The sequence below is a fragment of the Megalopta genalis genome, chromosome 2 (assembly GCF_051020955.1).
Source record: "Megalopta genalis isolate 19385.01 chromosome 2, iyMegGena1_principal, whole genome shotgun sequence".
In the NCBI taxonomy this organism is placed as follows: Eukaryota; Metazoa; Arthropoda; class Insecta; order Hymenoptera; family Halictidae; genus Megalopta; species Megalopta genalis.
In genome coordinates, this window is record NC_135014.1 from 21,186,662 (window position 1) to 21,205,216 (window position 18,555).

The 18,555-nt window shown below is 32.7% G+C and overlaps 2 protein-coding genes across 7 annotated transcripts in view; one reads left to right on the forward strand and one right to left on the reverse strand.

Annotated features, from left to right (window-relative positions):
- Window positions 1-7,554: 7,554 nt before the first annotated feature.
- Window positions 7,555-18,555, reverse strand: part of FucTA (glycoprotein 3-alpha-L-fucosyltransferase A) — a 34,657-nt gene continuing 23,656 nt past the window's right edge. For 4 of the 6 annotated variants that reach the window (XM_033470841.2, XM_033470843.2, XM_076518724.1 and 1 more), the window contains 3 exons: window positions 18,329-18,517; window positions 17,542-17,777; window positions 7,555-15,711 (listed from right to left, as the gene is read on the reverse strand). In XM_033470841.2, the coding sequence (XP_033326732.1) occupies window positions 15,360-15,711; window positions 17,542-17,777; window positions 18,329-18,517 (777 nt within the window). In that variant the 3' untranslated portion in view covers window positions 7,555-15,359. The remainder of the gene's footprint in view (window positions 15,712-17,541; window positions 17,778-18,328; window positions 18,518-18,555) is intronic. The other 2 variants (XR_013032692.1, XR_004490321.2) reach the window with 2 other exon arrangements.
- Window positions 15,638-18,555, forward strand: part of LOC117220653 (uncharacterized) — a 36,025-nt gene continuing 33,107 nt past the window's right edge. Inside the window, exon 1 of the mRNA XM_033470836.2 lies at window positions 15,638-15,804. Within this exon, the coding sequence (XP_033326727.2) occupies window positions 15,738-15,804 (67 nt within the window). The 5' untranslated portion in view covers window positions 15,638-15,737. The remainder of the gene's footprint in view (window positions 15,805-18,555) is intronic.

Sequence of the window (18,555 nt, forward strand, 5' to 3'; positions counted from 1 at the left end):
ATCCGGCGAGCGTCGGTCGACAAATTCGAGTTCGCCACAGAAAATGTTCAAGGCGATACTCGCCATTTCCACTTAAGGGATTAAACTGGTAAAATATAGAGAATATTAAATTGAAGTGTCCTTATTTCCAAAGCAGCTAACTATAAATATACAAATATAGAAATAGAATTTTCATCGCACTCTATAGAGATAGAGAGAAATAGAGAAAGAGAGAAATATAGAGAGACAGAAATATATGTATATAGAGAGAAAGAGAGAGAGAGAGAGAGAAATATAGAGAGACAGAAATATATGTATATAGAGAGGAATAGAGAGAGAGAGAGAAAGAGAGAGAGAGAGAGAGAAATATATATATATATATATATATATATATATATATATATATATAGAGAGAGAGAGAGAGAGAGAGAGAGAGAGAAATAAATAAAGAAAGAAATATAAAGAAGGAGAAATATAGAGAGAAATAGAGAATGAGAGAGAAATAGAAAGAGCGGCAAAAATGGAGAGATTTGGGTGAGAGGGAGCGAGAAAGAGTGTGGGAGAGAGGCCATAGTTCGAGCAAGGGAAAAACAAAGGAATAAAGAGGTCACATGCTTTGTGAACTCTAGTTGGAAAGGCGATCAGCCGTGCAGATTGAGCTACAGGATGAAACCCGTCAAGGTTTATTGAGTGTAAAGGGAAAAAGCAAAATGGAGAAAGGGTACCGCGTTGCCACTGTTCCTACAATTCCAATTTAAAGAACGTGGAAACACACGAAATATTATCCTTTCCTACTCACTCAAAATATTATCCTCTCGCCTCTTTTCCCGGCGAACGGAAATATTTGCTGGTCTTTTTGTTTCGCCACTTTTCTTCACAACGATTATTGCTTATTCGTCGGTTTTACACCGATTCCAACGATTCAATCGATTTCATAAACGTAAACGACGAAGCCTGGTACCACTCGCGTTGTTTGTACATTTTGGTAAATGTATTTTCTATCGTACTTTTGAAAAGTGTGGGAAATTCGTTGTTAGAGTTCATAAATATAGATCACTGCTTATGTAGAAAAGTTTTTTTTTTTAATATTTTATATATTATTAATATATTTTAAATATTAGAAATTTTATAATATTTACGTGACACATTTTCTTAGAAAATTTATAATATTTACGTTGCACATTTCCTTAGCAAATTTATAGTATTCTCGGAAAAACAATTACTATCTATACAGACCACGCGATGTGTGAAATGCAATACCGCTTATACGTGTGTTAAATTTCTAAAGCAAAGTTAAGATATGAAAGTGCAACATTCCATGGATAGCAGGAAAAATATTTACGCCAAGTATTTCATTAAGAATTTGGAATAGTTCTTCGCGTAAAATTACGATCTTCCAAACAAAGACGTTCAAATAAAATGCATATTATATACAAATTACAAACACAACATATATCCTAAATTTATATATAATATTTCATGTAAATTAATTTAATTCTGAAAAAATATAAACGGATAATAAAATCGTACCAATTTGATAATTATCAGAATTAAACTCTTCTCTAGTTCTCCAAAATGTCACGCACAGTTTAACACAGTTAAAACAGCAACCAAAACTTTCTGAACACTACTCGTTTCATTCTGGCCACCAACTGAAACACAAACTCTACACGTTGCTCGAAACGTTGCAACGCGTTGTAATGAAGGTTCGCGAAACAACTGACCTGTCCCCGGATCGAATAATTATTCGGGTAACGAGGTATTTTCCAAGTAGAATCGTGGATACCCCACTCTGAGGTTAACCTCGTGTCGTTTTTTGTTTTTGGCAGGGTTCTTACGTTTCAGAGGAAGAAAATAAGGGTCGTATAGCTCGTGAGCCGGAGGTAACGTGGGAACAGCTGTTGGTTAGGTGTGGAGGAAAAGCAGATGGGAGGGAAACTTGGAGCAGAGTGAGGGTGTTAAGAGCACGCCTCGTTCAGAATCCGGATGCTGGGATTGATGATTGAGAAAGGCGAGCACTTGGAATTTTGCGCGACACAGTGCGTGCTTCTTACTACAGTAACTTTAATATTTATTTAAATTAAACATGATGACGTATAATATGAAGGCATTGTGTCCAGTTAACAATAGTATACATTTTATTTACGTAACATTACGTAACTACAGCTCATAGCATAAATTTTATTTTCATAAAACGTCCTATTATTAAAGCTATAATTTTTATTTACATAACGTACCATTGTTAACCGAACGCAGTGTTTTCATATTATACGTAACCATGTTTTTTCCTGTTATGAGCAAAATTATAATGGAACAAAGCAAAAGTTTTGTGGCGTCCGCGGGTGTGTATTACAATATTTGTTAACTAATGAGCTTTAAATGTAACAATGTCTGATTTTAGCGTTATTTCATATTTTGTATGTTTGTTGTATGTTTAAAAAATTGGTACAATGCACTCGGTTAGTTAATTGTCTACAAAAGAACGAAATAAATGCTACAAAATGGGAGAAAACAAATGGGATAAAATGAACGAACAAATGCCGAGAAACTGAAAGAATGAATGGATTAAAGTCAAATCGAAGAAAACAAGTAAAAAAAAAAGATGTAAACAAAACAAAATGACAAATGGCGCGAAAAAGAGTAAAATAAATTGATTCCAATAAAGTAGAATCTTTAAACTATTTCCGTATTAACAAGCGTTAAAAGTAATTAGTTTGAACTGTTTTATAAATATAACAAAAGCTGCATTGATCAAGATTTCGCAGAAATTTCATTTCCATTAATTTTGTTCCTTATTTATATTTAAAAGCATCTTTATAATTCCAGTAATTATGAAGTAAACAGTTTGAAGCCATTATTTCTATTTATTAATTCAGCAACCAGCGCATCAAATATGAACCTTAATAAATAAATCGATTCAGTAATTTATTACAGTAAGTAACTGTACAATTTCAATGATTGTGAAATACGAAATCAGCCAGAAATGTATTTAAACAGCTTCTTCAGTCACAGTCTATTAACAAGCCTTCAATATCCTGCCTCTTATATCACGTAACATGTTACGAGAAATTAAATGATGGATTGCGAAAGTCGATGCTCTTCAAACTGTAAAATGTGCTCACATTAATTATCGTTCAATTCATTTTCGCTAAATTACGCCATTTCAAAATCGGAAATGTGTTCAAATACTTTCTTGAGCTACTCAGTGTTGACACCCGTAGTTTCCTATCTACTACCATATCATGCAGAAGTATCTTACAGGGAAACGAACGATGGGGTGCGAAAGTAGAAGCTTTAAGCTTTAAAATGAGCCCAGAGTAATTATCGTATGATTCCTTCTCGCTAAATGACACCATTTTAAAGTAGTAAATGTGTTCGGCTACTTTCTTGAGCCACACTACGTTAACAAGTTTTAGTTACATCCAGTTCTCCACTCTCTATGTCAAGCGAAAATATCTTAGAAGAAAAGAAAGAAAAAAGAAACATAGAAGCTCCAAGCTTCAAAATAAGCCCAGATTAATTATCATGTGACTAAATTTCGCTAAATTACACCATTTCGAAGTCGTGGATGTACTCAGCTACTTTCTTGATCCACCGTATGTTAGCAGACAATGTCTTGGAACTTTCAGCGACTATGGTAGATGCGAGAATTTCTTGAGGAGTTCGCAAGGATTAAGAGAGGATTAAAGTCTAGAGCCTTAGTAGGATCGTCTACAGTTGCCCAAGCATCTGGGAACCGGACAAACGAACCGAGCGCAACGATATGAAATAAATTCGCAAGTTCCTGGGACAGAAGGTTCGCCGGAAATATTTTCCCCATTGAAAGTCCCGGCAAGCTCAAGATTCCCCCGTATATATCCTTGACTTCTCTTGCTGTGTTTCTATTACTTCTCTATCCGCTGTATCCATTAGCCCCTACCCCGGAGAAGGTTCCCGGGGCAGATGCGGCACTTCTGGTCGGGCTGTCTTATTTATTTTATTTTATCGATTCCCGATAGTCACGAAACAACGGCTTTGTAGCGGCGTCTTTATTATTACCCGCGGGGTAATAGAGAACTCCAGTTGCATGAGTTTCTTCTAGTCCACGCCTTCATTACGTCGCTGATCTATAGGGGATCGCGGATCCGCGGGCCTCACAATTGAACTCCTCGAAAATTGCCTAGACGGCTCGAGGTTTTCATTAGATGAGCCAAATGGAGCTATAGCGCTTCAATCAGCTGTCGAAGACAGCCTACACCCATCTTCGGATGTTTGATGATATTAAACGTACAGTGTACGGCCCTTACGAGTGTTCGGGACAAAACCCATAACGTCTGGACCAGTGAACAACCAGTGAATTTTCAACATAAGTACCCTGTAACACTTTTTTAAGAGAAATACATCGATACGCCGATTAATACAAAAGATACACAATTATATTAAAAAGATTGAAGTTGCCTGAATTTTTTAGTAGGTTAATAATTTTTTTGCAATATATATTATTGCATTTTTTTTAAACTAAGTAAATAAGGAAACATACAAAGCATTTTAAGTTACGAGAATACCTGCATTAAACTATTATATTATTATATTATTACTAGGAACTCGTGATTGGCGCTAAATTGAAGCCGGAAGACTAGAGACTTCAGTCATAAACATTTCAATAACGATTTTGATTATTTTCTTCGTTTACGGGAAAATTTGGACATCTAAAATCGATGTTAAAACTTTAAAGTTTTCTGAAATAGCTTACAAAAAATCTGAACGATGGTGATTCTGTTTAAAGTCACATCGAAGTTGATAAACAAAGAAACATAAAAAATTGTATAAATTATTAAATATTGTAAAAAACTATGTAGCATCTTTGAATATACTACAACACTAAAACAAATCGTGAAATTTATCACATAGAAATTATGGCAATGGCAAGTATTCAACGAAATGCACGGAAGCTTGGAATAAACTAGTTTAATTTTCGACAATATATGGATACATTTGGTAAAAACGATGGATAATAAACTCTGTAAAATATGTATGATTTGAATACTTTGGATTTATCAGTTATGTCCATATCACCGCTCACTGTGCGGTGCGGAGTGGAAAATTGGATCCAAAAAGCTGCACAAAATACGATTTTTCGACTCTTGCGTAAGGTGAAAAATATTTGTTGTCTGAGCCCTAAGCTATTGGAATATATCAACAACAGTGTGCCAGTATTATTTGTGCTATTTGTTTACTCGTGTAGCGTTGAAAGTAATAGCTTTTGTAGTACTCATTTTTCTCTTCGCCCGTTCCTGAAACATCGCTCGGTTATTAGGATCGTTTATACACTTTTTAGACAGGTATACATTACAGTTTTCAGCAATTTTTCGCTCTTTATTGTTTGTCTGTTTAAAATTATTCAAGTTTAAAGATATTATACAATTATTTATTGCGATATTTCCATATTTGTAGAATTTTCATGAAAGAAATTTTTAGGTAAAATAAAAATTTTCTTAATGAATTTTAACGAATGGAGATGAATAAAAATGTGTATTTTTTCTTCCAATAAATGTAATAAATTAAGGAAAACATAAGAACTATCATAACTTTGTTATTTCATCTTTTGGTATTTCATCTAGTCAATTTTCGCATAAATGCATAAAAGCGGCAGTCTAATAATGCAATATTGTTATGTTTTTAACAGCAACGATTTTCAACTTTTTATCCTTCCTCGCATATTATAGTTGTCTTGTATTTCTTGATGCCATATTGACCATGAATATTATAGTTTTCCCATATTTTTTGATATCATACTGGCGTTCAATATTATAGTTTTATAATATTTCCTAATGTCATGCTGATTCAATTTTTTGAATCGATTGTTCAATCCGATTATTAGTTGTCATGCTTAGACTGCGAATTTTATATGCATTTATGGCAGAAATGAGTAGTTTCGATTTAAGATAGTAGAGAGATTAAAAGAATTAAAAAATGATTATTATTTTCAATGTAATAAAATTATTAAAAAAAGAATCAACTCTATTTAGTTTCTTTATTTTGCAATTGAACAATTTTTATTTAGTTATGTAGAACAATTTTTATTTAGTTTCTATTTTTTGTAGTTGACGTAGACAATTTTTATTTAGTTTCTATTTTTTGCTATTGACGTAGACAATTTTTATTTAGTTTCTTTCTTACAATTGACGTAGATTTTTATTTTGCATGAGAATCCGCTGTCTAGTAATGATGTAATTTTTTAATGCAATAGTTTCCATAGATTTTCCATGAGTTTCATGTCAGAGAGTGATCAAATTGGAATGTTTTCAAAGTTAGTGAATTTTGCATGTCCTACTTGAACTGCTTGAAAAAGTAGACAGTTTTTACTGGCTTATATGTGGAAAATATAAGTCTGAAGTATTACAAACGAATTTGAACGATATAGGACGTTGAAGGGCTTGCAACTTTAAAAGCGTTCTTTTCATGGACGATATTTTCCGAGTTAGTGAATTCGATACTTCACGAGATTGCTATTCGATTTGCTTCAGACTTGATAGGCATCTTTAATAGATGTTTCTTTATCGTTTCAAGCAGAACTAAAAGTCGATTTTTGCGAGTTTCAAATAGAAGCTAATTTTCTCATAGTAAAAGTAGTTCTCCTTCTCGAAATGTATGAAAGTATATCACTGTAAAATGACAATATAAAATAAAACGTTCATGGTGCAAAAGTTACTCGATATTTCGAGTTCAATTGTTATTAAAAAAAATTAGCTAGTAAAATAACCGGTTGCGTGGTTATGGAGCGAACTAAAACTCCGGAGTCTTCGAATGCTACAGTATTTAAAGAGATGCCATTAAGAAACCTAAATTCACAGAGAACGCAATTAGAGTTGAATTAGATCAAAGAAATTCAATGCGTTAAAAATAAAATAATTAAATAGTAGTGCAACACCCTTAAGAATGCAACGAAACAATTTCAATAGTACAATAAGGTCAATAAATGATCTGCATACGAAATAAAAATTGCTAGAGTTATGTCAGGGTTATTGTTACTTCATAGATCATTATGCAAAACAACAATGGCCATTAATTAAATAAAGCTTGCGTTTAAAAAAAATATATTTCTTTCTGTAATAATTTTAATGAGACCAATATAACTACTTACTGTTTTATGTTTAATTATGTGCCCATTTTATTTGGGATAATTTTATAAGCACTGATTTGTGCCATAAGTATATAAAATCTGCAATCTAATAACGACAAATACTTTAAGCGAGATACCGTATCTTAGAGTTGGGCAGTAAGTTTTTCATTAATACTGATTCCTGGAATATTGTACTCATCGTAATCATTAATCGTGAGCATGATTTCACGTTAGTTATAGTCGTTATAATCATAATAATAATATCACGTTCGTTATAATCGTTAATAATTAATCAGATTACTCGATTACACAATAATCGTAATGATTAATCGCAAAGATGATTTCATAGTGATTACATTAATTAGAGTTAGATTACTTTTTGCCCAACTTTGGTGTGTATCATATGAAAGGAACAAATGTCGCAACGCAAATGGTGAATTCCGAAAAGAAGGAGAAATCACATCAAGTTGAAATAATTGAAAAATGCATCTGATTTTATTGCATTCCTTTTGAGCTTTTCCAAAATCCCGTCACGCGGGGAAAGTGAAGTGGACCCTCAACTTTCTACACACATCGCGACATCACAGTACACTGCAAGGAAAATCAGAAATTTATTTATTTCCATAGTCATAAGATTATTCCTCGTTATACCTAATCTAATGCTCCAACATCGACGAGGATAATGATTTCTCTCATATCCCGAGCACATTATCACTCTCGTCTACTGTTGCAAATGAACTATACAGAGTTTTACCAAATATTTCTAAGGATATAAACATCGCTTTCATCGAGGCGATCATTCTTCAATTTAATTTTCAACCATTACAATCTCCAGACGAGATAAAATAATCAATGTACTAGACATGTTCTGAGAGAAATTATGAAATTAATTTATTCGTATACACATAAGGTGTATTATAATAGTATATGTATTAATAAATAAATTCTGTGATCTTCATAAGATAAATATAAATTCTCGTAATCTTTCTGAGATATTTCAACTAAATTCATGTAATTTTCCTAAGATATTATAAATCAGTGACTTGTAATTCTACATTTGCATCTTACATTCTGCATCGACTTAATCAATATTGTAATAAATTCAAACTGACGTATCCATATTCCGAAATTCTTTTAACGTTTCACAAATGCATCATTTGTAATTTGCTTCGAAAAATCAAGACTTCAAGATCGAAATAATTTCATAAAATCAAAAGAATTATATTTTCGCAAGATAATAAATGAAATTTAAAGAAATCGCAGCGTCTGGACGATGACTTCTGATAAGTATATGTAATGTTCGTGAGTAACATTTGGTAGAACTCGAAGTTCGAGCATTCTACATTTTGCTGGCTTTGCATGATTCGTTGGAGGTGTTGTCAGCCATATAGTTATCGATTACTATCGATAATGCATCTGCATTAACGATAATACCCATTTATCGATAATATCGGTTAGATGTCGATAATTAAACGTTCAGAATAGCAACAGTACGAAGGAAGAAAGTGTTTAATCTTGCTATTTGATGTCTGCGACTTTGGAAGTGCGATTTAATGCAAGTGTTGTTAAACTAGGTACGAATTAACATACATTAACAAAATTGCGTACATTAACATACATTAACATTTACAAAACCACGTTGCATCTGAAGTTATATTTAATAAAAATAAACTCTACCAGCTTTTCTCCGCTAGTTATTTTTCTTGTATGTTATTAAATATGGCAAATTTAATTATCGATATTCTTACGATATCATCGATATTCTTGTTATTATAACCGATATGCTCCACTGCTTCTAATATCCTACTTTATCACGATAATTACCAGCGAATGAAAATATAGCTAGAAATGAAATCGAAGAAGCAGGAAACCTTTCGCGTTTAGTCCTCTTTCGAACACTAACGCTCGCACGCTATTTTTATACAATTATCGATGGACGTTCTCCGCTAGAAACGAACAATGTTACCTGACGATCAATTTATACAGTGTAGAACAGCACCAATTCGTACAATCAGCACCAACAATCAATAACGAACTAATCGGATCACATTACGGCACCCAACTATAAACACTGCTACTGCTTCCACTATTCAAATCGCAACATTCATCCCGTGGAATTTAATTATTCTGTTAATTAATGTCTTAATGAATCAGTCGATTCGAAATATGTATTTCTTTTGATGCGATATCACGTTCAAAGAAACAGTAGACAGTCTCCACTTGTACATCGAAGAACTAAAAATTAAGTAAATATCGCTAAATTGTTAATTTTAAAACGAGCGTACGTAATTCGGAGAAATATTCGGTTGCATGTGAAATTTTCAACAATTTACGCTACCGGAGGCACAGAATTAATAGTGATATGTCTAATTCAAGTTTAATAATTTTCTTTCAAGTAACAATCCTAAAACGTGTTGATCAAGTTGCTGTAATTATTGAACAATTTATTCTGATATTTTCAATTATTTATAACGGCTGCCGGTAGATAAAATTGTCAATGATCAAAAAGAAAATTTTAAACATATACATCTCGCGAAATTGCACTGCTACATATACACCTCCACGCATAATTTCCACATATAGGTTACATCGTTCTTTGCCATAACATTTTGCTTACTTAGACTTATGTTAACAGAAAACTTGATATCACCGTCAGTCTCAAAAGCCTACATACTTGACGAAGGTAATAAAACGGTTCATGTATTGCTGACATTTGTTAATTTATTACTTAAAATTAGACAACCAGAAAATAAATAACAATATTTTTGAAATAACAAAAATTAATATTACAATAACAATAACTAAAATGCAGATTTTATGCATTTATTGGAAAACTGAGTAACTAAAATTTTTTATAAATTAGGAGTAAAGAATCTTTGATTCTTTCAAAGATTTTGGAAGAATCAATTTAATTACGATAACAACACACACTTTTCGATTTATTAAAATTATTAACGAATTAAACAATTTTTTACTTAATTTCTGTTCTTACAATCGACGAATGTTTGAATTTTCTCAGAGTTTGAAAAATTAATCAATATTTTAAGTTTCTCAGAATTTGTCTGAAATAATTAATCGACATTTTAATTTTCTCAGAATTTGTCTTAAAATTAATTAATTTAATTGATTGATTTATTAATTTTATATGAATTAGAATTCATATAAAATATTGATTTCTTAAAAGTCGTAAATTTAGTATAACATAAGTATATAAACTTTTGGAACTGAGAGTACGTATAGAATAGTATGTACACGAGGAAAATATGGAGAAATCGATTTAATTGCCGCATATTCCCTGATTGCATGCCTGATGTCGAGATAATCAATCAGTCAATGAATTATCTAAGTACCTAGCTTTGCTTGTGCGTACTCCGAACGATGGACATCATAATAGGAACCGATTGAAAGCCGTGGCAAGATATCCACAATGAAGTAACTCGATTATAGTTTCCATGCGTGCATTCCACGTGTGCAAGATTTTTATGCTACTTCCGGTCTGGATTAATTGCCTATTTATGAATTAGGTCACCTGAAAGCGTCTTTAACCTCTCGTCTTGCGATAACAAATCAAATCATTATTTCTAACAATCAGTATAAATTTTGGGAACATACAGATCATTTATTCGAATGGATCCGACTTTGCAAAATATGAAATACTGATCGCAATTATTTATTAACTCAACACACATTCATGATCGATAAATGATAATTATATGAAAATTTTAAAGTGTGCATAGCTATTTAAACGAATTTACATGTTAATATTAATATTTATATAAAATAAATAAATAACGTTAATATAAGTTAAATCAATTAATAATATTAATATAAAATTGATATAAATAGAATTTATGCAAGCAAAATTTTCAGGAGACACTACGAAACATACTTTCAAAAAATATAATCGATTAATCCATGAAATATAATCTTATAAATAAAATTTTCAGATATAAATCTGAATGTATGCGACTTCTTAATAACGATGGAGCAAATTCATCAGCTATAATTATTGAAAATATCGTGAGACGAGGGATTAAGGTGTGATTTATGCTATCCAGAAAGCCAGCTCTAATTGTACTCTTACTTTCACGTCTAAGTCCAGCACAATTTGCAATTGCTAGACTGATATGTGTAATTTAGCATTTAGAACAGAAAGATTGAGATCGATTATCAATTAATTGTTAATTATCCTCCGTTTTTTTTTTACAGAACCTGCGTTAGATGCATTATGTAACGCGTTCGATTCGCATTCATTGATACATATATGTACTGGAGAAAGGACATACAGCAAAAATGTCTATATAATGATTGAAAGTATCTTTAGAAACGTGGTATAAAATTCGCATATTTCCAAAAAGGAATTTGTTTAAACCTCATTAACAACCATCTAAGATTGCAGCTGTGTTTGTTTTAACTAATAGTGCAAGTGTACCGAACTAAAGCTATACATTCTCTAAAATTTCTCACATACTGTCTTTCACTTGCATTCGATATAGAAAAAATTTGCAATCGACGATATCGATAATTATTATACCTTTGCAGCCCTAATGAAACAGCTGAACGCTATTATACAAATTACTGCTTAAAATATAATGTCTTTCCACAATTGCTATACATACTAGCTTTTGTACGATACTGTTAACGTAAACGCCTCGTGAATGTATCGCTGACACTACCAGCTCGTGCAGAAATAATACAAACTCGGTTGGAACACATGATAATTATTATAAAATAGTAGCAGCGTACGTAACCATTTCCTCGACACAACAAACTAAAATTATTCTAGTCGATCAACATAAAATTGACGTACGATTCTACTAAACGAAATGTAAAAAGGGTTTTCAAATCGGTGACTTTTATTATAATAATCTAAATTCGCTAATTATTCGCAAACCCCTTAAACAATTCCGTGCAAACTTAAAGGATAAACAACAAGTAGATTCCCAGTTCAGAAATTTCAAAAATAATAAAACCTTTGGTCATAACATAACAATTTTAGAAATTAAATTAAACAATTTATATATGTTTCAATTTTATTTGTTAATAAGTAGAAAAGATATTTTCAGATAAAAATTATTTTCTTCAATTAGATTTAGATCGTGAGAGATTTGTCGATCATTTAAACAAATAGAAGAAGTTACAAATTAAAATTGACAATTATTACAGTGAATTTAAGCAGTAAAAAATAGATTAATCGAGAGTTTAATAATTATTTAAATTTCCAAATTGGGAACTCGGTCTGCCGAGTTAATTACCACCGAAAATAAATTAGGAATCATTCGGACAGGTACTCGCCGTGTGTGTAGCGATGAAAAAGAACTCGAAGAACAGCTTCGACGAAGTTACATTCGACTAGACTCGATAAAAATCTCACATACGTGACGACATATGTTACAAACAACAACTGTACATTTACAATGTATCGAATACACACCGATGTAACATGAAAATTCATTGTCTGTGGCAGTGGTCGGCGACCGACCAAACTTTTACTCACTCACAACGCTTGCGTTCGAAAACTTAATTTAGTATTTTACTCCAGAACGTACGGAGATCGTAGAGTTCGAAGATAACCGAGGCGAGAATTTATTAGTTTTCCAGAATATTTGGGAAGGTGTGATCACCAAACGCCGACTCGTACTACTAGAAACTGGCGCGTGTAGGTTCAAACCGAAAGGGGGTGAGTTCTAATTGGTTCGTACTATACGAACGATAAACAATTCTCGTTTATGCACGAATATCTTGTTAGGTTTTGTACATTTATCAATTCCATTCATCATGAATAATCTTAGAACTTGAATTACTATGTAGCTGCACTTAAAGCTCAAGAATATTCACAGAAATCATTAGCCTATCATTGTACATCGACGTCAATATACCGTTAATTAGTAGACATCACATTCTGAGAGTCTTAGTATACGCAACGGAAGCTAGGGGAATTCAGAAAATTATGGAACTCTGTGTGTAGATAATGTTTGTTCGAGGTAACTAGCTCGGAATTATGAAATGCTTTTATAATAATAAAAGACTCCAAAGGAAAGTTCAACTAAAAGTTGGATCTTTTTTTCATATTCAAAACTATGAGAAAATAATTATGGAAATTTTCAAATAATTTCTGTCTATGACCCTTAAAATGAGATTTTTATACTTAACAAATTAATGCAAAATATATTACATAATTATGTAAATCATTTGATAAATTTGTGTTGGGGACTAATTATTCTATTTGATCACATGGTTACACAATCTTGTAATTCCCTAACTTTGCGAGTTTTCCTTCCATTTAGCTTGTCCTGATACCATATTGCGTAAATATACATATAATATATTATATGAGACATCAATTTGTTCACTTGAAATATTTCCATTCTTTCAAACGACCTACACAATTCTTCTTGCAGTTGTAAAGTGTGTTTAATATGGAACAGTGGTGCATTATGCCAATAACTGTCTCTTTGCAACATACTAAACAATATAAAAGTTATTGGATTCAAATGAAGATTGACTTCCCATTGAACAAATAATTGTACCATTAAATTGTTACACAGAGGACGTAATTATATATTACCATGTATTCTGACCTTTCAATTGGTGTCATTGCAAAACAATGAATTAGAAGAGTGGCCTACCCAATAGTATCTAATCAAAATAAAGCGTCATTCTTTAAAAATAAACATGTCTGGTGGATGGTATGTTGCAATATTGTTAGATATTTCTTCTTCGTGTAAACATTGCATTTTTCTTTTTATCAAAAGTCATGGAAAGAGTAGAAAAAATTATTACTATCTCCTATACAGTGTAGTTTATGATTCCAAGTCTATACGTACGCAGTTTCTATAACTGACATTTAAATAAGTGTAAAGCGAATGCCCTCAAGATTCGAACCCACATGAGCAGTTTATCTAAAAACTGATAAATATTCATTGAACATGCTGGTAATGCGTGCAATGAATATATATCTAAACGATGGACAAACATAAACTTTACAGGTCTACATCTTTGGATTTCCAGGAACATTTAAAGCTACATTAACATTCATATGCTCAAATTTGATGCTCTTATTTAGTATCATCGATTTCTATTTACTTTCAGAATTAAAAAATATTGTTTTGTGTGTAACGATTGACAAGATTAATTTCTTACAAGATGTAATTACATTACATAGAAAGAAATTCTGATAAAAACTTCATTGCGTACTTCTCAGATTGACATATTGTGCGTGTTGCACAATTTTGTTACAATTTCAAATATGTAGATGAATATATTCGATTGATTCCTTCATATAAATCAAAATTTTTAGCAACTTGTAATATCAGTGACAACCGTCACACTACCTTGGTACCTTTTATGAAACCAAATACAAATTTTCAGCTTGAATATTGGTCATTGACTCACCAAACAAACGTAAGTAAAATTTCATCCAAATAGACAGAATCGTTGAAGGAACGCTACAAAATTCATATCGAACGATATACTAAAACAAATTGCTCTGTGCGTAACCATCTTCGACAACCAACAATTAAAGTATAAAATTGCCATCAAGAGCGCAAGACTTGAATTCCGCACCATCTTCAAACGGAGATCCGGCCCGTCAATTTCAAAACGGAGATTCGACGCACCAGTGCCAAAATCGAATCAACGCAATCATGCGAAAATTAAATCAGAAACTCCGTCAGATGAGCGAAAGTGAATCATATTCTGCTCCACATTTAATTACAATGTAAATATTTAACACTAAAAGAAAAATATCCGCATTTTTTGAAACAATCATGTGTACGAAGAAGAAATCGTGCGCTCTTGTTAGGACATCTTACGGATCAGCACCAGTGTGATTTGTACGAGCTACCACGAAACCTGAACGACTAAAAGATTCAAACGCAGGAACATCGAATTCGTCGAACGCATCAAACCCAAACAATCGAATAATATAATTGTACGATTAGATTCCTATCACATCATTCGCGTTAGATACTAGCTTGATGTGTAAAAGTCCACGTTGTTCGTCGAAAAGTACAAATTCTTCGGTATGTCGAATCGTTTATCCATCGAATTCGCAGTCGGCAGTCTTTTCTATGCAGGCTACGTTCCTCCTCGCACACCCGCGGCGTGAAAACACGAGAGAATCTCCGTGGGTCAAAGATCGGCATAATCTAATCGTTCTCCCTGTCAACAACAAGTCTTCTACTTACTCCCTTTGGAAGTCCGGACGACGAGATCACGGTCGATCAGAACGCGTCGTTTCACAGAATTCGAATCACGGGTCTCACACGGAACGTCCTCAGGTGGTTTTCAAATTTCCCGCGCGCGCCAAGTCGTGTTCGCGCCATGAGCTAGTCGTGCAGACGCCGTCGCCCCGCCACCATTCGTTCACGTCTTTGTAAGATTTCGGCGGCCGTTCGTCGTGTAACATTGCGCACACCCGACACCAGAAATAAGTATTGATGAACTCGCCGGTGCCCTTCCAACGGAAATAAGAGTTGTACAGCTCATCATCTCGGTCCAGGCGATGAAGATACTCTGCCAGCTCCTTCGGCGACTCGAACTCATCTACGTGAATATATGACCGGTAGGGCGCGCTGCGAGCGTAATCCGTTGGATGTGCACCCATCACGATAGGCAGAACGTTGTGTCTGGAAAAGAACGATAATTGAAGTGTATGTATATCACATCCAAAATCAAGGCACAGGTGGCTAATATGGTAAAGAACAAAAAGGATCGTTACTGTAAGTGGAACTACACTATCTTCTTCTTAATTTATCAATTAAGGTTAAGGTTCGTCTTTGTTTTCTAAAGTAAGGAGAGAAGGTCCGGAGTGGATTCGATAGACGGTAATTTTAAAATATTTAATCGTTATGTTGTTTCGGATTTGGTAATAATAAATAAGGATTATTATTATGAACAGTATTAGACTACTTTTAGACTACTAAGATTATTCATATTGCACATGTTTTTTAATATGTTTTTTAATTAGATTCAAGAGTATCTTGGATAATAAAAGATTTTGACATATTTAATTGTTACATTGCTACAAATTTGGTAATGATAAATAAGGATTTTTATAAACTCGATGCTATTGTCTCTGATAGTACTTTTTAAATGTAGCCAATACATATACAGACAGCGTGGGAATTTTGAAATTGTAAATTTGGTCAATCGGTATTCGGGACTAGCCCGTAAAGCGCGGGAATTTTGAATGGGTGTTTATAAAACTAAAAGGACTGATTACTATTCGAAGAAGATAGGAAGAAAAATATTATTAATGTTTTCACTTGAATATATGGTATTTTCTAAATGCGTGATATTGATATAAAAATTCATTTTTAAGGAATCTCATGTTCAATGTAATTTTTGTTTAATAATTGGACTCTTCCTTCGTCCGTGATTGTTGATGGCTTTAAAAATTGCTATCCGACCTTGCAGCCTTTAATTGTTTAGTATTAACATGAAAACATTTAATTGAAGATTATACACATTTTTAATTAAGTTGATCAAGTTACATTAGCACAACTAGGTCAATTTAAAGTGTGGTTTATTGAATTGCAAATTAGGTAAGTTAATGCTGTTAAATAAATTACCCGTGCATTACAAATAATTAATCTATTATTATATTATTATATTTAGTAGCAACTATTTAATTTTTCTATAAAATATTCTTAAATAAATGAATAGTATTTATCATCTTCTTCGTTTCTGGATATATGGAAATGAAAGAAGAAATGTTCGGTTCTCCTTCCGTGTCTCATTAAAACGAAATGAAAAGAGTTTTTTATGGAAATAAAAAACAGAAAGTAGGACATATCTTAGTGAAGTTTAACGATACTTTGCTTTCTGGTAACATTCACCCTCGTACCGAAATCTCGGTGATGACAGCACTCGAACGAAGTAGGACAGGAGGGAATCTTAAGGACCACTACATATACGAAAGTGCACTAAACAAGGGTGACAACAGCTGTGTGGAAAGCACACTTCTGTAATTACAGTAACAACCTAACAAAATTCTGTCACATTCTTTAAACGACTCAGAACTCCTTCATTTTTAAACAAATTGTCTGTAGACAGTGGATTATAGTCGTTCAAATATTTCCCATAGAAATAATGTCTCGTTGGAAATACTGATTTGCTGCAATAGCTACTAGATATTTCCGACGAGATAAAATGGCGGTCGGCGATGCGCTTAAAACTGTTCTGAAATTATAGTTCCGCAGTTTTAATATGATTCGATTAGATCATGTGGATCATATGTTTCAAAAAGTATTGCAAAAAATATTCAAACAGAACTTCGATAAAATGGTTATTATTATATTTAATTAAAATAAAAAAGAATAGAATTGTTTTCTTCTTCAAAATGGCGAACAAAGAGGCGCATAAACCTGTCCTTAAATTATAGTTTCGACGTTGCAATATAATTTTATTAAGCATCTTTGATTAAGACAGAAAGGAATATAAAAAATGTTACATACCCAAGGCCGTTGACGAAGAATTTTTCCGTAATGTAATCCTTGCAGTTCGAGTTCTCGAAGGCAAGGTAGAACTTGTAATCATCGTCAAGCATATCGAAACAGGCTTGAGCTTGCGAACGCGGACACCTTAGAGTACCGCAGGTCCCATAAATGTCCACTTGAATGTGCTTCGATAGTTCCTTAGCGTAAAGCATACGCTGATTTCTGGGATGGCAATTGGAAACAAACCAGGCTACCTAAAATGGTAACCAGAGTGTTAGTACATTAACAAATCTAATTGAAATCGAAGACTAATAACAGAAGCTAAAAATAATATGCATCTTGATGAATTATTTGATAATAATAGCAATTCTGTTCGCGAACCAATAAGTTACCTTCAGTAACGTAATATCATAAGAGATGATATTAAACTTTTCTTTTCATTTTACTTTCAAATATAGCATAATCATTAAGAATCCTAATAAAACTTAAAATAGTTAAAAATAATAAAGTATTGAAAAATACTTAAAAAATACTTAAAAATCTTTAGAATTAAGTGCTTTTCCATCAAGATTACTTTAGAAATACAGAATTTGCGAGTTACGAATTTAGGTATATACAATATTTCTTACAAAATGCAATCTTCCCCTAATTTTTAACAAAGTACAGACATTCATTTCATATTTCGCGAACGCACAGCGTCAATTAATTTACATGTTATAAACAAATTTGTGTGTTCGATAGAACAGTTGAATATTGCAAGCGATTATTGTTTTTGGGAAATGAATTTGGAACAATAGATTGTTACCTTTTTAGTCTTGTTAGCTGCATAGTTAAACGATTGCGCTATTTGCGTAATGCTAGAGTCGTAATACTGCCATCTTTCATAGGGCGCGACTATGTCGCTGTCACGCCGATAAGTTGCCGTCCAATTGATGATTGCGTTCTTCACGTTTTGTGTGTGATAAGGACATTCTAAAAAATACAGCATCCACACCTGTTGAAAATCGCATCAGTCTCATTCGACGTATATAA